The 23,691-nt window shown below is 40.5% G+C and overlaps 2 protein-coding genes across 2 annotated transcripts; both read left to right on the top strand.

Moving 5' to 3' along the window:
* The first annotated feature begins 903 nt into the window (after positions 1 to 903).
* On the top strand, positions 904 to 11,949 carry LOC117493517 (ATP-dependent RNA helicase DDX1-like). Its single transcript, XM_034144114.1, has 13 exons — positions 904 to 1,133; positions 6,591 to 6,803; positions 6,923 to 7,006; positions 7,101 to 7,177; positions 7,270 to 7,342; positions 7,437 to 7,513; positions 7,604 to 7,718; positions 7,948 to 8,086; positions 8,334 to 8,394; positions 8,516 to 8,614; positions 8,769 to 8,831; positions 10,875 to 11,025; positions 11,299 to 11,949. Exons 1-12 carry the CDS (start codon positions 1,118 to 1,120, stop codon positions 10,875 to 10,877), a joined length of 1,020 nt encoding a protein of 339 aa, XP_034000005.1. The 5' UTR covers positions 904 to 1,117; the 3' UTR covers positions 10,878 to 11,025; positions 11,299 to 11,949.
* A 543-nt stretch (positions 11,950 to 12,492) lies between these two features.
* On the top strand, positions 12,493 to 21,192 carry LOC117492764. Its single transcript, XM_034143154.1, has 4 exons — positions 12,493 to 12,712; positions 15,665 to 15,778; positions 16,228 to 20,202; positions 21,143 to 21,192. The coding sequence occupies exons 3-4, from the start codon at positions 16,263 to 16,265 to the stop codon at positions 21,190 to 21,192; spliced, it is 3,990 nt and encodes a 1,329-aa protein (XP_033999045.1). The 5' UTR covers positions 12,493 to 12,712; positions 15,665 to 15,778; positions 16,228 to 16,262.
* The last annotated feature ends 2,499 nt before the right edge of the window (positions 21,193 to 23,691 follow it).

The following is a 23,691-nucleotide window of genomic DNA, read 5'->3' as shown; positions in this document are numbered from 1 at the left end:
GCCAAAGCCATTTTAAAACACTTTGCATATCAGTAATACGTGTGAATAAAGCACATACAATGTTTAACAGTAATTTTTCTTTGACGAAGACTGACCATTGAAATTATCTTCAAACAGCCGGAACAATGAGGTCAAGGGGTTGTGCCTTCAAAGTTAAAGTCTTTAATTGTTACTTGGAACTGACATGATTACATTAGATGATTGTGACAGTAGTTAGTCAGAAATAACAGCAGTCATATCAGTATGACCCCCTGCTGAAACTGAATCTGGTGTATGTTTATGTAACCGATGTAATTCTGATCTTCTGTGGTTCAAGAACAATGTATACCTCGTTTAAAAGGATTTTTCAATATATAATCTAGCAATGGTAATGTATAATATATACACTCATTTGCAAGCATTCAATCAAACATGCTTAAATAAACTACAGATGACATTTTTTTTTTTTTTACGTCTGTCCAGGAGAGGTAGAACTTTTAGATCTTGTACCATACACAGCCATCTAAAATGGTCTAGGCAAGATAAAGATGAATATATTAATGGAATAAATGGAGAGAGATGGATTACCAATTATTAAACAATTAGTGTTAATCAACTATTTTTTTTTTTTTTTAAATAACTTTTACTCCAATAACGTTTATATATAGAAAAATGTGGGGGGGGGGGGGGTGCTAGTGACTTATCCGAGCGGCCCACATCGTCCGACCGGCCCACTTCAGTACCGGCCCATCGGGATTCGTCCCGAACGTCCCGATGGCCAGTCCGCCCCTGCTTCCCACCTCTGCGTATACGTTTTTTATTGTTCATTTCGTTATCAAAACCTGAAGACTGCCATATGAGGAGCGACAAGGGGTTTTATTGTGAAAATCACATCCGGAAGTCTGAAACGTAACGCTGTGTGGGTTGAATCTTGAGACGCCCATTTCAAGTCCACCCAGCCCCGGCTGCTGGATCAGTTCATCCCTCTCCTGCAGCCAGATTTGCGAGCCTGGATGCCGGATCACCGCAGATATTCTACCGCAACAGGTAAATCACCAGGAACCAGGAGAGTCGTGTAGGGGGCGTGTCGTGTACTTGCTGCGACTGCAGCTGGACCATATTGTTCGTAGCAGCAATAATGGCAGCGTTTTCGGGTAAGAATATCTATCAATCTAACCCTGTTCATGTTGCATGAATTCAACATTACTTTAATTTAAAAAACCACGTGAGTGCAGTGAAACCTTAAATATGTATTTTGTTGAACATAAATGGGTGTTATGCCTGAAATAGCGCTGGCTGTGGAAGAGTTAGACTGGCTGTAAATCATTCAGGCTTACTTGGCCAAATCTACGTCTGTTTTGTGATATCTGTGCACAGGGCCGTATATCCACCATTGAGGTCACCGAGGTCCGGACCTCGGTAATTTTTTCCGAGCTGTGTATAACAAAACTTGTGAAATAACGGCACTAAACAGGGTTCTTTGTAGTACTTCCATTTACTGACGATGGGGGCGCTGCATAACTACGTAGCCTCGATTAAAGAAAACAGAAGAAGACGACTTGTATCAACAAACCACCGCAGCCCGGGGCCCTTTCTCATGTCATCAAATAGAGTGGCGAAGTCACGCCCACTTACTTCCGGGTAATGAGACCTTATTTCGGAAAAATTAAGCATTGAAGTCAATGGGGAGAGAAAACGTATCTTTCGATCCCGTTTGAATTGTGCCATGAATTACACGTATGATGTTTGTCAATCTTAAAAAATAATTTCCATGTAAAAAAAGTCACAGTTTGTCGTAAAACTGTTGAAATATAAGACTATGAAAATACGTAACTAGAAAGACTACAAATCCCAGAGTCGCGTAAGTGATGTCACAATTGTTTTCCTCCACCATTCAGATACCTAAGATCAGCGCAATATAGATATAATCTATCTATATGGCGCTGGCTAAGATAAGATAACTTTAACAAGATGCCTGTGTGCTTAGTACCAGGTTGTTATTATACCAGCAATGGGTCTTGCTCGTTCTTTTGCTTCCCATCTGATGAAAGGACCAGGAGTGGCTTGATCAAGTTAGCTACCTAGCTAGTAGCTAGCACGTTAGTTAGCATTACAGCCTTGTCATTTTTATTAGCCTTAACATGAAGTAACATTAAGTAACCCAAAATGTTAAACAGTAAGAGTAGTAGTCATATTTCGTGAACCCTTTGAATAGTACTGTCACCGGTGTGATCATTCTATAATACACCATTTAAGCCCGGGGGAGAAATGCTAACGCTAACGTTAGCATCGGCGATCTTCTCTACTTCATGCTATCTGCACAAATGGTTGACATTAAACATTAAAACGACCAGGCAGTTCAGAGAGAATCAAAGGAAGGCAGGCAGGCAGCTTTGCATGACATTCTTCTGGACGTGTTTCATTGTGGTGATAGTGAGGGTAGTCAATCGTTGTGTTGACAAGACAGTAGTGACGGCCATCTTGGTGACGTGTGTTGTTGACCAGAGATGTAGTTCATTGAGCGTTTCACACAAACAAATGTGTTACTTCACAGTTTTAAGACCCATTTTTTTTTTTTTGACTTGCAAAATTATCTTTTAAATTGACAAACAACATATGTGTAATTCGTGGCACAATTCAAACGGGATCGAAAGATAATCTTTCTCTCTTCATTGACTTCAATACATAATTTTTCCGAAATAAGGTCCCATGGAGGTCCACCGGAAGGGGAGGGACTTCGCCACTCTATAGAGAGAGAAAGATTATCTTTCGATCCCGTTTGAATTGTGCCACGAATTACACATATGATGTTTGTCAATTTAAATGATAATTTTGCAAGTCAAAAAAAAAAAAAAATGTCGTAAAACTGTGAAATAACACATTTGTTTGTGTGAAACGCTCAATGAACTACATCTCTGGTCAACAACACACGTCACCAAGATGGCCGTCACTACTGTCTTGTCAACAAAACGATTGACTATCCTCACTATCAGCACAATGAAACACGGCCTGAAGAATGTCATGCAAAGCTGCCTGCCTGCCTTCCTTTGATTCTCTCTGAACTGCCTGGTTGTTTTAATGTTTAATGTCAACCATTTGTGCAGATAGCATGAAGTAGAGAAGATCGCCGATGCTAACGTTAGCGTTAGCATTTCTCCCCCGGGCTTAAATGGTGTATTATAGAATGATCACACCGGTGACAGTACTATTCAAAGGGTTCACGAAATATGACTACTACTCTTACTGTTTAACATTTTGGGTTACTTAATGTTACTTCATGTTAAGGCTAATAAAAATGACAAGGCTGTAATGCTAACTAACGTGCTAGCTACTAGCTAGGTAGCTAACTTGATCAAGCCACTCCTGGTCCTTTCATCAGATGGGAAGCAAAAGAACGAGCAAGACCCATTGCTGGTATAATAACAACCTGGTACTAAGCACACAGGCATCTTGTTAAAGTTATCTTATCTTAGCCAGCGCCATATAGATAGATTATATCTATATTGCGCTGATCTTAGGTATCTGAATGGTGGAGGAAAACAATTGTGACATCACTTACGCGACTCTGGGATTTGTAGTCTTTCTAGTTACGTATTTTTCATAGTCTTATATTTCAACAGTTTTACGACAAACTGTGACTTTTTTTACATGGAAATTATTTTTTAAGATTGACAAACATCATATGTGTAATTCATGGCACAATTCAAACGGGATCGAAAGATACGTTTTCTCTCCCCATTGACTTCAATGCATAATTTTTCCGAAATAAGGTCCCATTACCCGGAAGTAAGTGGGCGTGACTTCGCCACTCTATTACCCCTTTCACACCAACGGTGTTTCAGGGCCGGTTCGGTGCTGGTGCTTGAAAAGCACCGGGTTTTCCTGTTCACACCGCAGCGGAGCAGCGTCATAGCTCCGGAATCCGGTTCGTTTCGAGCACCAAAAAGTTGTCCGTCTAGAAGCAAGAACCGCATACGTCACGCGTACGTCGGAGGGGGGCGAGATTAACCTGAGCTAACAGTTAAGGCGAGTACGGCAAATAAAAGTTGTAACAAGCAGTAGTGCTGAGCAAAGTGACTAGAACGCAACCACACACTTGTAAAAAAAAACACGCTTTATAAAGTCAGGCAACACTAACCAGGCTTCGTGTGATTCTGTTTATTTGTACCTTACTTTGACCATCCGTTCGCTGTTATTGATCATTGTGGAGAGCAGGCAGACGTGTTGTTTGTTATTATAGCAGCTATCGGATGGAATCAATACATGGGCTGCACAGGTTGTCATGTCCGACTATCACAAGTAGAATCATAATGAAAAATACGCCGGTAAAAAGTGCCTGTAGAAAACGGCTTAGCAAGTAGTCAGTTTAGCTTCGGTTGCTATGCTAACATCACCCATGTTATACCAGAGAAACTTTCATAACAGCGTTGTGATGCCAAACAGCGTCAATTCAGACTGACACACATTCACTTAAGGGGAACTGGGGATATGTATCAGCTGCTTGTGTGACAGTCAGACAGTGAATACTTTAGAGCCGTGTGAGCTAACCCGGAGCTAACGGGAGAATACACTCCCGTTGAAGAGCAGCCAGCAGCGGTCGGTAAATGCCGCTGAAACACATTAATAAACAATGAACCACGGCACTCTGGAGAAAAGTATAAGGTTGGAGAAGTCGTTATTTAATTTAATCTGGCTTCGTATGATTAAAAGCAACACGATCGTCGACCCGACGCAGTCCCCGGCCCGTTGTTGTTGTGAGGTGAGCTCCGGCGTTGGGGAGAAACTCAGCGACGTAAACTGTGACGTCATGACGCAGCAGCGGCAGCACCAGTCGGGCTCTGAGCGGTGTGAAAAGAGCCGGCGCTAAACCGAAGAACCGGTTCTGAACCAGAAAAGCTCTAGCACGGAGCTTGAACCGGAGTTGCGTTGGTGTGAAAGGGGCATATGTCCCTCCTCGACTCCTCGGTCCTCCGGTAGTGACCCGGAAATGAATTTAAGCGCGCCATGTTGAAGGACATCTCATTTCTCGAAATGCACATCGAGGACCGAGCATCGAGCGTCGAGGAGGCTCTCTGGAGGTGCTATAACCGAGGATACACTGATGGGTCCTCCACGGTCCTCCACGGCTCCTTCGTGGATGCATTTCCGGCAACAGTGATGTTTCAAAGAGTCGAGACGCACGGCCGGACTTATCTCAGCCAATGACAGCTCTGCATGCATCCCCTGGATATTATTTTATTAACTGCTTTCATCGCGACGCAATGTTTACAGTGAGAACAGCTGTGAGGTCCGTGCAGAAAGCAGAGCAGTGTGTATAATATATATCATATCACTCAGTATAACAGGCCTACTCTCTTTATTTGCTTTAGTTTAGTAGATATCTACAAACAAAGTCGATATTTTTCTAAAACCATTTAGTGCTTCACATAATAAAATACACAACGGCTGTAGCCTGATTATATGCTTTAGGAGCTGTAGGTGCGTGTGTGTGGTACAGTGTGTGTGGTACAGTGTGTGTGGTACAGTGTGTGCGTAGATGCAGCGGACAGACAGCTCTCAGTTGGTTTGGTGTCCTCTGCTTACTTGTAATACTTGTAAATAAAACTTTTGGCCCGTCATTTATTTCCCTCATTGTAGCGACCAGAGAGGGGGGGGGGGATATATCCAGTCTCTGATAGTGTTACGTTATTATGAGAGTGCTCTGTTTGATTCTGAAATTGTATATATTTATATAAATATATACATATATGTGTGTGTGTGTGTGTGTGTGTGTGTGTATATATGTCCGCATCTGTAGCCTGTTATTGTCTCATTATACCGCACTGTGAATGAATTAAAAGTAAATATATAAGTCGTCATGACCACATCTGTCCATCAGACAGAGGGCTGCTGTGCCTCCTGTCATCATTGATGGACGTCTCTTTAAAATGACCGCTCAGAGGAGAGGAGTTCTCATTTCTCTAACCGCCTGCTGCTTCCCCTCCTCTGTCCTCGGCTCCCCTCCTCGGCTCCTCCGCTCGCATCTCCTGTGGGCGGGACTAAGTCTCGAGGATAGGAGTCGAGGAGGGGAGTCGAGGAGGGACATTTGATGAAATGAGAACGGGCCCCGGACTTGTACCGGAGCAGCGGAGGAGTGATGAGGTATCTAGAGATCTGAGTCCAGCGGGCTGCTTGTGTTCCTGTTCATCAGAACATCATATGACCAGCAGATCCTGTGTGAACGCTCTACGTTAGTCACTGGACGTCCGACAACATGCACACTAACTTATATTGCAGCTATAGGCTAAACTTTGTTTTAAATTGCGTGAATAAACTAGCTAGACATTCATCCAATGTCAGAAGGATTACCCTTTAACAAACGTTGTAATGGTTTTATTTCATTTCAATTTGAGTAAAACATTGAAGATATAACATTGTATTGTTTTCTTTTTACACTGACTCGGATATAATGAAAATACTACGTCAGTCGAAGCTCAGCGTTGGTGGAAGAGACAGGACAGGCAGAGAGAAAGAGAAAGTGATGGAAGTCAGGGAGGAACTGCAGGTACAGTCACACAAAAGAATGTAGGCTTAATAACTCTACCTATATATCTATCTATCTATCTATCTAGGGCCGTCCCTCCCTACTTTCCGATCATGCAGACAGCGGAGGGTGCCTCAACTGAGCCAAAAATGCAGCGCTTATTGGGCGCAATTAGTGTGGCGCGGCACGGTTTCGCCGCTGCTTTTTACCCGTACAGCAATTGGTCCAGATGGACTGTGCTGCCAGAGCAGGGAGTTCAAAGAGTGGCATGGCTGTCTCTTAACAAAAGGGGTTACCAAAGGTACAACATTCACATTTCACAGGGGAACTAACCATTTCTTCGATTGTCTTACATAAATGAACAAGCATTTATTTCTTTGCAACTGTTGCCGGTTCTTATTTATGTCTTTATTTGTCCAGGGAAGTACTACTATGAGGTGACCTGCCATGACCAGGGTCTATGTCGCATTGGGTGGTCCACCAGTCAGGCAGCCCTGGACTTGGGTATGCCCCCTTAATGCTGTACAAGATACTCAGTCTATAATAAACTATTTGACTAGAAAACATTGTTAATCTTGTAATCTTTATTTCTTTCCGGGAACTGATAAGTATGGTTTTGGCTTTGGTGGGACTGGAAAGAAATCCAACAACAAGCAGTTTGACAGCTATGGAGAGGTAGCTATTACTTATTGAATATTTAGATATGTAAACAGTTCTGAGATCCTTTTTCAAACTTGTTTTCATTTTCGTACTTTGTCTCTTTGCAGGAGTTTACCATGCATGATACCATTGGATGCTACTTGGATGTAGACAAGGGCCAAATGTCCTTCTCTAAAAATGGTGCAGTCCTAGTAGTTATCATTCATATTATTATCATTAACTAATTGGGGCACTATAGCAATGTTTCTCATGTTTCTTGTCTTCTTCTCTTCAGGTAATGACCTGGGTGTGGCTTTTGAGATCCCTCAACAATTGAAAAGTCAGCCCTTCTTTGCCTCCTGCGTTCTAAAGGTATCACATCAAAGTAATGCTGGATTAAAAAAACTAACAGGTGCCAGTTTTACACCATACAAATGGCTCTTTTTCTTATCTGTATTCAAGAATGCAGAGCTGAAGTTCAACTTTGGAGGAGAAGACTTTAAAAATGCCCCCAAGAGTGGGTTTGTTGCCATGGACCAGGCGCCAGAGGGCCACGCAGTCAAATCTACTCAGGCAGGTGTACCACCTTATTTCATATGCAAAAAGAACAGATACCGAATGTAAATGAGATGACTATCATACACCTTAACCAGAGACAATTTAGATAAAACAATAGTTAGTTTCACAATAAAAGCCTTCTTTCGCTAGACATTTTTAAATCATATTACCAGAGCGGTCATTTTACCATTGCTAATGTGACTGATATATTCCTGCATTGATTAGCCCTCTTTTCTCTGTTTGTGCAGGCAGTGCCAAAGTGAGTCAGGTGAAAGCAACATCCAATTCACCCAAAGCCCTGATCATCGAGCCATCTAAAGAATTGGCCCAACAAACCCTCAACAATGTCATTCAATGTGCGAAATACGTGGATAACCCCAAACTCAGGTATGACTTTAGTGAGGTATTAACAACACTGGATTTGACAAACATCGGAAAACCATTTCCTGTGTAGGATTTATGCTGAGCCATATCTAAAAATATACATTCTGCACATTTAACAGTGTTATACTTTTATATTTCCCTGCATTATCTTTTATAGATGACATTTTTGTTTTATACCAGCAGATGGAGCCAGTGATCAATTTTAAATGTTGATATCAGTAATGCAGTAATTTTTTGATGTGGCTTACAGGAACCTGTTGGTGATTGGTGGTGTGCCTGCCAAGGACCAGATGGCTGCTCTGGAACATGGGGTATGTGACATGTACCGTCTCCAAACAAACTGAGTTTACACTTTAAGTATTTTTAACTAACAGATCTTTTTTGCCTTGTTTGCCTCTTCTGTTTCTGATTTTTGTGTCAAATTTTAATAAGGTTGACATTGTCTTGGGAACACCCAGAAGACTGTACGACCTCATATCCACCGGGAAGCTCAGTCTGTCCCAAGTCCGCTTTCTCGTCCTGGATGAGTGTGTATGTACAACACATCTTGAGTATTTCCCTTTTAAAATCAGAAGCATTCATTTTTGCATCCATCAAAGTACAGTTAATGTTTAATCAGTGATTTTCATAGCTTAACCATCCCTGAAGTCACTCATCATTTTTCTGTGTTCCCTGTATCCCTCAGGATGGCCTTCTGTCCGCAGGCTATACAGACTTTATCAACAGGATTCATAACCAAATCCCTCAGGTCAGACCCGGCGCCAGAACAAATCTAAAGGGAGGGCATATGATTTTCATGGGAGGGCACACAAAACCGTCATGTGCTGCGGGCCTGCGGCACAATATATATCAAACAGCAAGGCCAACAGCATTGCGTAAAGATGCACACTTATCGCAAATACATACACAAATAAAGGGCAACATAGAAACCACTTTTGAAACATTGTGTGCGTGGCAGCACAAACACTGGTAGTAAATCACGAGCAAGGCACACTGGTTAAGGATGGCAGCTTCCTCATTGTTGCACTCGGAGAGAAATAGTAGAGACGGAGACGATGAACTGTTTAGCCCGCCTTGGGCATGGTTTATTTTCCTATGCACTGCAGGTGCATCCTTTCGCTCAGCCGAGCTAACTTAGAACAACAACACACATAGATCTGGACATGTGCATCAGGTGAACACACCCTCATTTACATATGACGAAAGCCTGCGTCCTATAGCACATAACACTTCAGTGCCTCACAGTGGTACAACAATAATAACATGACATCCCTTTGTGAGCTTGAGTACAGAATATACATAATACATAATATATATATATATATATATATTATATAATATAATATAACAACAACAACTGCGAGGACATATGTACACATTTCCCTTAACACACACATTTGAAATAAAAACATAACAGCAACAGCTTTGCTTGGGCCACCGTTGACCGGAGCAGCAAACATAATAATACAGAGAGGGAGCGACGCAACACCACATTATGCAGTGCGTAATGTGGCGCAGTAAGCACTGACATATTGACATGCAAACATTATACTTACTGCTTTATGCTAATAAAGCTGGAGACGCCGTTTGCCTGAAGAATGAAATCGCCTCAGTAAAGTGTCCTTCCACTCATCCCTGCATTTCCTGGTCAAGTCCTTTTCAAACCCGAGTTGAATAAGGTGAGCTTTCTGCTGGTGCAGCATGCTCCGTCGGTGGTCACTGAAAATGTTTTTCAGGGCTGAAAACGAGTTCTCGCAGGTAGCAGTGGAGGCCCCGAAAGTTAAGGCCGACTTAAATGCCCCTATGACACTTGACATGGCTTCCAGGGTCTTGTGGAAGGTGGTGAGGAGTGTTTTAATGGTCCATTTTCCATCATCTGGGGGCGTAGAGCCTTCCATTTGTGCGCGAAGAAACTGTCGGGCCACAACAAACTCGGCTTCTACAAGTTTAGTGCTGGTCAACTCCAACAGGGGCAATACTTTGTCTGTGTTCAAAAATAAATCACTCTCAGGATCAAGTGAAGCCAGTGATTCCATCAGTGCGCTGTTGCGCTCTCCAAAGCGTCGTGCCATCTCTCCACACACTGCGTCAATGCAGCTGTAAAACAGTCTCCTACTTTCTGTTACTGTTTCGTCCTGGTCAAGCCGTGCTCCAGTAGATTGCTCTACAACGTGATCTTGTAGAGCTGTGTTTTTTGTTGTGCGTCTCTTCTTACTTTGGGGCGGGTCAGTTGTGTCCTCTGCTGCTCCACACTTATCCCATAGCGCACCAAACTCGGTTTCTGTGCGCAGGCCCGCAACACACTCTGTGGCTGAGTTCACCAGTTGGACAGCTATGGAAAAGGAGAAGGTAGCAGAGATACAGAAATATGCTAATTCATTTTAATTACAGATCACTTTTGAAAGAAGTTCAAATTAAATGTTGCAAAACTGCACAGAACATCACCAGGACGGAGCTGCCATCCATGGAGGACCTTTACTCCCATCACCCTAGCCACAAACTGTTCTGTCTGCTGCCGTCTGGCAGGCGTTACCGCAGCATCCTGACAAGAACCAACAGATTCAAAGACCGTTTCATCCCACAGGCGATAAGACTGTTAAACACCTGAACCGCTGTAACAACATTCATAACATTCTGCTACTTAGTAATCATTTATCTATTTACCTAATATATCATTCAAATAGCTTGCATATAGACTCTTATTTCACTATTTCACTTTTTTTGTAATATATTCCTTTCTTTTTGCAGTTACTTTTAATATTTACTTGCACTATATTTTTCTGTCTTTCAGTAATATTGTGTTGCACTGTTGGAGAAGCCTGTGACTTAAGAATTTCATCGACATAACTACTCTGTAGCTATGGTTGTATGACTAATAAAGAACCTTGAACACGCGACTGAAGGAGGACGGAGGTTGCACCATCTGGTACAAAGAGAAAGAGGTGAACAAAGATGCAGAAACAAACTAAATCAAGCTAGGAAAATCTGTAATTTGATATACAACTGATTCAGCAGAGGGCTTTTTAAGTGATTTGTTAGGAAGCAGATGCAAACATTCAAAGTAAAACTCCAATGAGCAGAAAGGTTTTGCTATAATTTGGAAGCATTGAAAGCTTGAGCACACACACTTTTGACCCTTATGACATAATTCCACACTAACCATTGTGGATTCTCTATTCTACTTGTGTCTTTTATTCCCTTTCCTCTCTCCACAGCTCCTGTCAGATATTGAGGAGCATCTGAAGTGCACCGTCACACAGTGCAAGCCAGACATCAAAGTACCTTTGGATGACTTCAGATACATCAACTGCAGTTGTGTTGAGCATGACTAACAAACCTGTTGCCCTTGCCTAGGTGGTAACTACAAGGGTCACGTGGATGCTCTGGCACCAACGGTCCTGGAACTGGCTAACCTCGAGAGGGAAGCCCAATCTTCCTTCCTCCACCTGGGATACCAAACCAGCTTTTCAGAGCTTTCTGAACACGCCCCAACTAGCACTAAAACTGTACAGATTAAAGAAATGCTCCAACAGGAAACAGAATCTTTATGATACAACGCAGTAGTGTGCAGTTATTTCTCAAGTTTTTTTCCCACCCAGAATTATGAACATAACATAAAAGTTAAACAAAATTATACTATTTCACTCGGTATGCCAAACTTGTCTCTGGCATCTGATACATACACTAATGAAAAATACTTTGCTGGATTGTGTTTTATTTTCTGATTGATGTGGTTGAATTAAATATTTAAGTTTCTTTATGGCATAATTGGCTAGAAAGTCAATGTATTGAAGTGTCTGGGTGTATTTTGTGTGAAATAAACTGTAATAGCCTGCTCAGTTTGAGTTCAAAAGCAGGCAAGTATCTCCAACAATTATGAATATCTCCTCTTATTTCATTTATTGAGTCTGTTAATAATTTCTGATCAATTCATGAGGATAAATAATCTTCACAGCAATGTTTATTTTCTGTCTGTTGTTACTGTATTGTTTTACAGCTGTGAGTCGGGCCTCCTCCACAAAGATTGAACAGGCATTTTTAAAACTAAGCACCGTTTCTTGGCTCACCAATGAGCTCACCACTCAGCAGCCTTATTAGGAAGTAAGAATAAAGAAAGATGTAGAGTTAGACCATAGTACGCTACTTCTACAATATGAGGTTCTGAACTTTGCTGGTAGAACATTTGAGGATCTGGACCTCTTTGAATTATAATTGAATACCCTTGAATGATTGTTTAAATAATTTAAGATTGTGACATTTAAAAGGGCAGTAGTACCACCGGAAATGAGTTACTTAAACTTAGAAATGTCATGATTTAAAGCTTATAAAAGTGCTGCAAGATCAAGCAATGTGTTGGAAAACACAGAAATAACGAATGTATTACATTGATTGTCAGTAATCATTTAATTGTGCACATTGACAAATCCCGTTTTGATCGCTGATGGTGACACTTTTATTTTGAAATGTCCGCTCAGATCTTCGTTCTTCGCTTCCTGTGAAAGCTGTGCATCGACTGTTCTACATTTAAGAGATTCGCCTGGATTTTATATAAGAAGACATCTTTTGGGACAACGTACGTGATGTTAACAAGGAAGGATAAAGTCTCCGAGAGTGTTCGGCCTACCTTTGGTACGTGTACTACCATTTGTTTCGCTGTTATTCGATCATGGCGGTTCGGTTGTGATTAACGTCGTCACAATGAAAGCATGGCGGCTGGAACTTTCTTCCTCTAGTCTAACGTGTTGGCCACACTTTGGTTGAGATGTTATCGTGTATGAGATCATATAAACAATGAAAGTCGAAAATGTGAGTCGCGTGTTCTTAGTCGAACCTATTTAATCTTGTATCTGCTTTTGTCGCCGTACAGAAGTAGGTTTTTTGTAACGTCAAAGGTTGGCATTGTGATGACAAAAAGCGTCATAGCTATCACCATTACAGTAAACCTATATGCAGTGGTGGTAAGAAACTAAGTTCTAAACTAAAGTACTGAACTTAAGTACTTCTACTCCAGTTCAATTCAGAGGTAAATATTGTACTCTACAGCATTTGTGTAATACCTTCAGTACATGTGCAGATGTAGATAAAAACTAGGACTTTAATTGCAGCACCAGGATTACATTAATTTGCTGGCCAGCAGTAAATTAAGTAAATACAACGCGAAAATGCATTTCCTACTGAAAATGATTGGGAATGCTGTAAACTGTGTACATTTGTTGCTGAATTTAGCTGAAAAAGCTGAATATTGTATTAGTTGAATGGTCTCTGTAGCCAGGGCCGGCCCTCGAGATTTTGGTGCCCTAGGCGAGATTATGATTTGGTGCCCCTTCAAGCAATACACATTAGAATATATAAAGAATAAATGAAAAATCTCTACAAAAGACCAATACACTACAAAAACTGAAACGTATTGACATGTTGCTTACATAAAGAAGGTTTTAAATATAATCAGTATAGTATGAACATGTTTTAATTGGGGGGTGGACGTCACATCCTATAATAATTTAATAATAATATTAATAATATTGGGAGGGATGATACCCTCTTTAATGGTCACACATGCAGAGCACACAGCACACACAGTGCAATTTGTTCTCTGCTTTTAACCCATCCTAGTACCAGGAGTCTAGTACTAGGAGCAGTGGGCAGCTATTGCACAGCGCCCAGGGAGCAGTGGGGGGGAAGGGGGTTGTCCGGTGCCTTGCTCAAGGGCACCACGGCAGGGCAGGAGGTGAACTGGGACCTCTCCAAGTAGCAGTCCACACTCCATTTTTAGGTCTGGTCGGGGACTTGAACCGGCGACCCTACGGCTCACAGTCCAATCCCCTACTGACTGAGCCACTGCCGGAGCCTCTAAGCCTCTAAGATGTGTTTTAACATTTTAAAGTGAAATGCTTCAATCTGGTGCACTTTGAGCAGAATTACTAGAGACTAGATCTAGGGGGTACAACTCTAAAACATATGAAAAAGATCGGTTTACATTTTAATAATCAAATAAGTATGTGAACATAACCAATAACCTACCATAGCCAGTAACAAATACATGTAACGTATTTTATTTTTGTTGTTCATTCATATCTTATTTTACCAGTTAACATTTATTTATTCATGGATATTATAAAGGAGTGCCTTGGAAATATTTGTTTACATAAATTGTGACCAAACCGTTTGAGACCCACTGAGATAACTTGGACTAAAGTGAAGTATCTAAACACTCAAGAGACTTCTCAATACTCTAATTTCCCCTCCTCGACTCCTATCCTCGAGACTTAGTCTAGCCCACAGGAGATGCGAGCGGAGGACTCGAGGAGGGGAACCGAGGAGAGAGGAGGGGAAGCAGCAGGCGGTTAGAGAAATGAGAACTCCTCTCCTCTGAGCGGTCATTTTAAAGAGACGTCCATTAAAGGTAGGGTAGGTACATTTGAGAAACCGGCTCGAGATACACTTTTTGTTATATTCCATGGAATGCTCTTAACATCCCGATAGCAATGAATATCTTAAGTGCTTTGACAAAAAATCCATAAAAAAATGTCATCTGTGGAAGCCGTAGTACTGTAAAAAGCATGACCAATCATTTTAGCCGGCCCGGCTAAAATAACTGGATGGCCTACCTGCCTGTCAGCCTTCCATCTGAGCACAAACTTACCTCGTGCCCTCATTGGTCATGTGCGCGTTCGTGTGTGTTGGAGGAGGGGCTCTGTAAGGAAGTGGTAGATTTTTTCCGGCTGTGTATTTTCAAATTCTGGCGCACTCGAGCTGGTTTCTCCAAAATTACCTACCCCACCTTTAAGAGCATTCCATGGAATATAACAAAAAGTGTATCTCGAGCCGGTTTCTCAAACTTACCTACCCCACATTTAAGCTCTGAAGTGGTTTTTAAATCTACGAGAACTTGGTGTGCCTTGGGGTCGAGAAATATTTTCAGGTGTGCCTTGGTAAAAAAAAGGTTGGGAACCACTGCCCTAGAGGATGTGATGTCCACCCCCCAAATCAAACATGTTCATACAATACTGAATACATTTGAAGCCTTTTTGATGTATATAACCTATGTCAATGCGTTTCTGTTTTTGTAGTGTATTTGTCTTTTGTAGAGATTTTTCATTTATTCTTTATATATTCTATTGTGTATTCCTTGGATACTCTATTGATCTTTATCTTTTCTACTGTACGCTGGGGGGTGGGCGCCAGCTAATATCTCGCCTAGGGAATCAAATTGGCTAGAACCGACCCTGAATCTGCATAATGAGTGTTTTTACTTTTGATACTTTAAGTATATTTAGATGCCAAAACATGTTCTTTTACTTGAGTAACATTTTGCAATACAGGACTTTTACTTGTAGAAGTATTCTTACACTTTGGTATTTCTACTTTTACTTAGTGTTTTGATTTACACTGTAACTTGGAGTACTTTTGAGTATATGTTGTTGCCTATACTTTAGTTCTTTACATTTTGAATTCAGGGTTCCAACTTGTAACAGAGTGTTTCTACATTGTAATTGTACAACTTTTACCAAAGAAATAATTATGAATACTTCCGTCACCACTGTTAAACATGTTTTTAAATGTTTTTTTCATCCATGGTAGCACTGTACCAGAAGAGTCTCGTTGCTGTCTGGAGGATGACCACATAGGAAGCAGACATTCAGTGTGGGCTAGAAAACTTGGAAGAGCTTTTATTCAAGATGAATGTCTTACAAGGTATGTAGCAAGATGAAATCTATATGCATTTGCTGTAAGTAGAATTGTGTTTTTTGAAAAGTTGGTATTAATTTAGTGTACAAGAAAATGCCCCTCATAGTAAAAAAATGTATGGTAGTAGAATAAATTAAATTAAAATATGACATACTATTAAAATATCTGCAATATGTCCAACATATTCAACTTTAAATGAGCTGCACAGTTATAAGATGAATCAAAAATACATTAGCCACTAAACATGCTGCTTGGCAAATTACTTTTATCTAAAGAAAGAAAATAAAAGAAATGGTCATTATGTCAAAGATATTGCCTAATGCCTATCACAAGTAACCAGAGTACTTTGAGAAACTAAGGGTCTAAGTGTCAGATATCTGGTATTTTAGTCTGATAAATATTATATAATTAATACATGTTTATATAATTTCATTATTTGTTCTAACTAAATACAGGAAAAGAAAACATACAAGGCAAAGAAGAACAGTAGATGAATTCACTGCAGATGGAAAACGGGGACAACTGCTGTCTGAAGAACAAAGAAAAAAAGATGGATGCCAACAAAGTATGGCAGTGGCGCATTATGTGTGTAGACAAAAATTCAAGGCATCCAGAACCTTTCCATTGCAGCAATAGAATTGGATTGGATTTTAATGTAGCATCCAACAACCATCAAAAACTGGATATAGGTTTAGTGACAAATGGGGTCATACTTGAGGTCTGTGACTTTGCTAAAACAGTAAACAAGAGTAAAAGGCATTTTTTCACAAACATTTTAGAGAACAATTTCAATCTTGATTTGGAAAATGATCAACAGCGGATTGATTTTACATCTCGAATTATGCACAAAGTTAAAAACTTGATTAGGAAACCTCCTAAAGATAAAAATGAAGTTTTCACTCTCTTTGACACACCATGTAATCCAGAATGCTCGAGCAGCAATGAACCGAACATGGCATCCACAAAGCATAAGACTGAAAGTATCCTGGTGGAGACGGATGACACTGATGATTGGGAACATGAAGATGAATTAAAGTGTTCACAAGCAACATCCAAAGATTGCATTAAGGCAGAAAGTCTCTTGGAAGTGATGGATAGGGCACAAAGTGATGACAGTGACTATGAAGATGAATTAAAGTTTTCAGAAGCACAGTCAGCAGAGAAACAAAAAGATGATGATTTTTCCAAGTTGTTTCCCTTTTGTGAGAAAATTGGTCTGAACCTTGATTTTGGGTCAAAACAAAGTCTAGAGCCAGGTTTGCTGACAAAGGGCATAATGTTAGAGTTAATTCACTTCACCAGAATTCTCACTGCATCCTACAGCCCTATTGTTCTGGATGTTTTGGAGCACAATTTTGAACTTGATCTAAAAAGTCAACAAGAAAAAAGTCGAGCTTTGTTCAAGATATCGCACTTGCTGAAGAAAAGAACGAGATTTCTCAACATTGGTACCAAAATAAGCCCAGAGTTTCAAACTGAGCCGTTTTCATTCCAGACAAATCCCTTCAAAAGACACAGAGAAACAGCTCTGTCTGATATGGAAGCTCCGCAATATCAGTTTAAGGAAGTGACAAAAAGAAGGCAGTCTGATTTAAAAAGTAAACAGGCAATCAAAAGGCGCAAAAGAGACATGGAAACAAACACACTCTCTTATCACACTCATTTGTATAGCACTACTACAGCAGAGGGAGATCATTGTCACACTTGTCCTGTAGGAAAGTCTGATTCAGACTCAGACTCTGGCAAAAAATGTGACATGGAACAAGAAGTAATGGTAACAGAGGGAAACTGTTCTTATCTCCTGGGATCATCTCAACTAATCTTGGACAAAGCCACAGATTCAGGAAACGTTTGCCCCAAAAGTTCTCTGGGCTTTGACATTCCTAGAAAACCAGAATCAAACTGTCTTCATGTTTCTTTCCTCAACACCAATTACATTGTATCCACTTTACCAACTGATAACTTAAATGTGATTCCACCACTTGCGACATACAGTCAACATAATGAAGGAGGGCATTGTGGAGTTGAGGAGAAATCTCAGACACCAATAAATGTTCCAAACAAGTCAGACATGGAACAAGAAGAAATGGAAACAGAGCACAACTTGTGGAAGTTGCGTGCTAACCGTGCAAGAAAGATCCTCTCAACATTTGGTCCATTCTACATGTCAAAGAAATATGGCCTTGAATTCAATGTTGGATTTGGTGCAAAGAAGAACCGCAGTGTTGACAACTTGCGTGACACTCATCTGCTCGAAGTTGCTAAATTTGCCATAGCAATGAATTCATCCAAGCAGGATTTCATCATGGAGATTCTTGAGCACAACTTTGACTTCGGCCTGCAAAGTGAATACCAGCAAAATATATTCACATTGGAAATTATGAATCGAATGAGAGAGCTGGAAAATTGTGAAGATGCAATTAAATTCTCAAATGACGTTTTTGAACTTCCTGTTCGTCCTTATATGGGCAATGTAAAACATCAACTCGGCAACATAATGAAAATAGAGTGCAAGTTTTCTCCACTGCTCCCACCTCATTCTCAAGTTAACACTTCAGAACATATTTCACAGAAAAGTGTGGATCTTTATCCTTTCTGCCAGGAAATAGGTCTGAAGCTAAATGTTAACAATCATCTACCAAAAAAACTGGACATCAAAAAACTCTCCAATGGATCCATTACTGAAGTGACAAACTTTGCAGAAAAGTTGTGCGGAACATTTGAGCAGACATGTCTTGACATCCTCAGACACAACTTTTCCTTTGATTTTCAAAGTGAAGATTCTGACCTTGCCAGAAATATTCTTGCACGGATTCCTTTTCTAGTGGAGAAGCAGAATCTATCAAATTGTGTAATCCATGGAACGGACACAAGAAAAGACTCGTCAATAATGGTCAAACTGGATTGCCAGAGTAACCAAAAGGTAGATGCATGTAAAGCTGATTCTCTTCAGACTGTGAAGATAGACCAACAGGTCGGCAGATCTACTGATTTCGGACAGCAAGATGAGCTGAATTTAAAGCTGTGGAAATGTCGGTCTAATCAGATTGAGCAAGTCCTCTCAGTACCTCATGAAGAACATTGCCCACTTTATTCTTTCTCTAGATGCAAGAAGTTAGGAATTGATTTCAATGTAGGATCTGGATTCAAACAAAATCTTGATCCAGAATTGTTGACCAATGGCATCATGGTTGAATTAAACACATTTGCTGCAACACTAATATCAGCACAAAAGCACTTCATCACAGAGATACTGGAGTATAATTGTGATCTTGATTTAAGGAATGAGCTGCATCGCAGTGCCTTCACCCATCAAGTATGGAGAAAAATGAACGCATTACATTTGAAGAAGATGTATTCTAGCGATCATCGGAAAAAAAAGCTTTTTGAACTGCCTGACTTGATGTGCTTACAAAATCCTACAAAATATTGCCCCAAATGCCTCCAAGAAAGAAGTCATAAGCTTTCTCAGGATGACTCTGACCCTAGTCACATGCATCATCTTCATCCACTAACAATGGCGGACATAGTCTCTGGTGACGCAAACTGCACCGAACAAAGGACTGCAAGGGATCAGTCCTCTACCTTCTCAGGAAGAGAGGAAACGATAATGGCCAAATACCCTTCTTGCAAGGAAATTGGTTTTATCCTGTTTGTGGACAAAGACAAACCAAAAAATAAATTTGACACAAATGTATTGACAAACGAGATTATTCATGAAGTGGCCAGATTCACCAAAAAACTGTGTGGGACTAAAAATGGCATCATTAAAGATGTCCTTGAACACAACTTCAACATGGGCATGCAGTGGAGACATTTTTCTCCTGCGATGCATTTCCAAAGACTGACGCCAGACTGGTTCAATGAAGTTTATGTTATTCGTCAGTATGCCCGCAAACAGGAAACTACTCGCAAGAAAAGAAAGCTTGCACTGCAAACAAAGAAAACAAGAGCAAAAAACTACAGTTGTCCTCTCGGAGAGTCTGATCTAGACTCAGACGAAATGACAGATTCAGAAAACCTAGGCATTCAGAAAGAAATGGAAACAGAGAACTCAAACCTTAACCCACCCTTTGCTAATCAACCAATGGAAAGAGGGTGTTTTGGAGTTGAAGTGCAAACACAAACTTCAAGAAATACACCAAACAAATGTGACATGAAACAAGAAGAAATGGAAACAGAGCACAACTTGTGGAAGTTGCGTGCTAACCGTGCAAGAAAAATCCTCTCAACATTTGGTCCATTATACAACTCAAGGAAAGTTGCCCTTGAATTCAATGTTGGATTTAGTGCAAAGAAGAACATCAGTGTTGATAACTTGCGTGACAATCATCTGCTCGAAGTTGCTAAATTTGCCATAGCAATGAATTCATCCAAGCAGGATTTCATCATGGAGATTCTTGAGCACAACTTTGACTTCGGCCTGCAAAGTGAATACCAGCGAAATATATTCACATTGGAAATTATGAATCGAATGAGAGAGCTGGAAAATTGTGAAGATGCAATTAAATTCTCAAATGACGTTTTTGAACTTCCTGTTCGTCCTTGTATGGGCAATGTAAAACATCAACTCAGCAACATAATGAAAATAGAAGAGTGCAAGTTTTCTCCACTGCTCCCACCTCATTCTCAAGTTAACACTTCAGAACATATTTCACAGAAAAGTGTGGATCTTTATCCTTTCTGCCAGGAAATAGGTCTGAAGCTAAATGTTAACAATCATCTACCAAAAAAACTGGACATCAAAAAACTCTCCAATGGATCCATTACTGAAGTGACAAACTTTGCAGAAAAGTTGTGCGGAACATTTGAGCAGACATGTCTTGACATCCTCAGACACAACTTTTCCTTTGATTTTCAAAGTGAAGATTCTGACCTTGCCAGAAATATTCTTGCACGGATTCCTTTTCTAGTGGAGAAGCAGAATCTATCAAATTGTGTAATCCATGGAACGGACACAAGAAAAGACTCGTCAATAATGGTCAAACTGGATTGCCAGAGTAACCAAAAGGTAGATGCATGTAAAGCTGATTCTCTTCAGACTGTGACGATAGACCAACAGGTAGGCAGATCTACTGATTTCGGACAGCAAGATGAGCTGAATTTAAAGCTGTGGAAATGTCGGTCTAATCAGATTGAGCAAGTCCTCTCAGTACCTCATGAAGAACATTGCCCACTTTATTCTTTCTCTAGATGCAAGAAGTTAGGAATTGATTTCAATGTAGGATCTGGATTCAAACAAAATCTTGATCTAGAATTGTTGACCAATGGCATCATGGTTGAAGTAAACACATTTGCTGCAACACTAATATCAGCACAAAAGCACTTCATCACAGAGATACTGGAGTATAATTGTGATCTTAATTTAAGGAATGAGCTGCATCGCAGGGCCTTCACCCATCAAGTATGGAGAAGAATGAAACTATTAAATTTGAAGGAGAGAGATAAAGATCATCGGAAAAAAAAGCTTTTTGAACTGCCTGACTTGATGTGCTTACAAAATCCTACAAAATATTGCCCCAAATGCCTCCAAGAAAGAAGTCATAAGCTTTCTCAGGATGACTCTGACCCTAGTCACATGCATCATCTTCATCCACTAACAATGGCGGACATAGTCTCTGGTGACGCAAACTGCACCGAACAAAGGACTGCAAGGGATCAGTCCTCTACCTTCTCAGGAAGAGAGGAAACGATAATGGCCAAATACCCTTCTTGCAAGGAAATTGGTTTTATCCTGTTTGTGGACAAAGACAAACCAAAAAATAAATTTGACACAAATGTATTGACAAACGAGATTATTCATGAAGTGGCCAGATTCACCAAAAAACTGTGTGGGACTAAAAATGGCATCATTAAAGATGTCCTTGAACACAACTTCAACATGGGCATGCAGGGGAGACATTTTTCTCCTACGATGCATTTCCAAAGACTGACGCCAGACTGGTTCAATGAAGTTTATGTTATTCGTCAGTATGCCCGCAAACAGGAAACTACTCACAAGAAAAGAAAGCTTGCACTGCAAACAAAGAAAACAAGAGCACACAGTTGTCCTCTCGGAGAGTCTGATCTAGACTCAGACGAAATGACAGATTCAGAAAACCTAGGCATTCAGAAAGAAATGGAAACGGAGAACTCAAACCTTTACCCACCCTTTGCTAATCAACCAATGGAAAGAGGGTGTTTTGGAGTTGAAGTGCAAACACAAACTTCAAGAAATACACCAAACAAATGTGACGTGAAACAAGAAGAAATGGAAACGGAGAACAACTTGTGGAAGTTGCGTGCTAACCGTGCAAGAAAAATCCTCTCAACATTTGAGTTTGTTCCATTCTACAACTCAATGACATGTGGCCTTGAATTCAATGTTGGATTTGGTGCAAAGCAAAATATTAGGGTTGACAATTTGCGAGACAATCATCTGCTCGAAGTTGCAAAATTTGCCTTAGCAATGAATTCTTCCAAGCAGGATTTCATCATGGAGATTCTTGAACACAACTTTAATTTCGGCTTGCAGAGTGAAGACCAGCGAAACATATTCACTTTGGAAATTATGAATCGAGTGAGAGAGCTGGAAAATTCTAAAGATGCGATCAAATTCTCAAATGAGATTTGTGTACTTCCTATTTTCCCTGGTATCAGCAATGTAAAACCTCAACTCGGCAACATATTGAAAATGGAAGAGTGTGATGTTGCTCCCGGGTTCCCAACTCATTCACAAGCTAAAACTTCAGAACATTTTTCACAGAAGGGTGTAGATATCTATCCGTTCTGCCATGAAATAGGTCTGAAGTTAAATGTTAACAATCATCAACCAAATAAAAAACTGGACATCAACAAACTGACAAATGGATCAGTGGCTGAAGTGACAAACTTTGCAGAAAAGTTGTGTGGGACTTTTGAGCAGATTTGTCTTGACATTCTGACACACAACTTCGATTTTCATTTGCAAAGTGGAGATCCTGACCTTGCCAGAAGCATTGTTGCCCGAATCCATGCTACAGTGGAGCAAAGGAATCTAACACGCTATGTGAAACCCTTCAAGGGACCAAAGAACCTAGGAAAAGAACATCTATGGGGGAAACTGAAATTAAGGAACAACCTTAATACAGATGGATGTAGTGCTGGTTCGTCCCATACTGCTATCACAAACCAAGAAGTAGGCAGTTCTGCGGTTGAACAGAAAAATGAACTAGATTTAAAGCTGTGGAAAGTGCGGGAAAATCGTATACAGCAAATTCTCTCAACACCTCATACTGAACATTGTCCATTATATTCTTACTCTAGATGCAGGACATTAGGCATTGATTTCAATGTAGGATCTGGAGAAAAACTAAATCTCGACCCAAAATCACTGACCAATGGCATCATGGTTGAATTGAATACGTTTGCCACAGCACTGATATCAGACCAAAAGCACTTCGTCACAGAGATATTGGAGTATAATTTTCCTCTTGATTTAAAAAATGAACTGTATCGCGGGGCCTATAAAGAGCAACTATGGAGAAACATACAGGCAGTAAATGGGATGAAAATGCACTTTGTGAATAAGCCTTTTGAACTGCCTGACTTGATATGCCTACAAAATCCTACAAAATATTGCCCCAAATGCTTTCAAGAAAGAAGTCATAAGACTTGTCAGGATGACTCTAACCCTAGTCACATGCATCATCCACCTACACATACCATGGCGGACGCTGTCTCTGGGGATGCAAACTGCACAGCACCAAAGCCTGAAAAGGTTCAGTCCTCTTCCTTCTCTGCAATAGAGGAGATGATAGTGGAATACTTTCCTGCTTGCAAGAACACAGGTTTGAACCTGTTTGTTGACAAAGACCAAGCAAGAGATAAACTTGACACCAATGTACTGACTCGCGGAATTATGTTGGAAGTGGTTGGTTTTGCCAGATCATTGTGTGGAA

This window comes from Trematomus bernacchii, unplaced genomic scaffold, assembly GCF_902827165.1.
Source record: "Trematomus bernacchii unplaced genomic scaffold, fTreBer1.1, whole genome shotgun sequence".
Taxonomy (NCBI): Eukaryota; Metazoa; Chordata; class Actinopteri; order Perciformes; family Nototheniidae; genus Trematomus; species Trematomus bernacchii.
This window is presented reverse-complemented; position numbering and strand designations above follow the sequence as displayed.

Bases quoted from the DNA above. Each gene is read 5' to 3' on its own strand.
- LOC117493517 (XM_034144114.1), top strand. The intron at 7,178-7,269 runs GTAGCTATTACT...GTCTCTTTGCAG, and splicing joins AGTTTGACAGCTATGGAGAG to GAGTTTACCATGCATGATAC. The intron at 8,087-8,333 runs GTATGACTTTAG...TGTGGCTTACAG, and splicing joins GTGGATAACCCCAAACTCAG to GAACCTGTTGGTGATTGGTG.
- LOC117492764 (XM_034143154.1), top strand. From the start codon at position 16,263: ATGAATTCACTGCAGATGGAAAACGGGGACAACTGCTGTCTGAAGAAC. The intron at 20,203-21,142 runs GTGAATACCAGC...TCTTAATTTAAG, and splicing joins CTTTGACTTCGGCCTGCAAA to GAATGAGCTGCATCGCAGGG.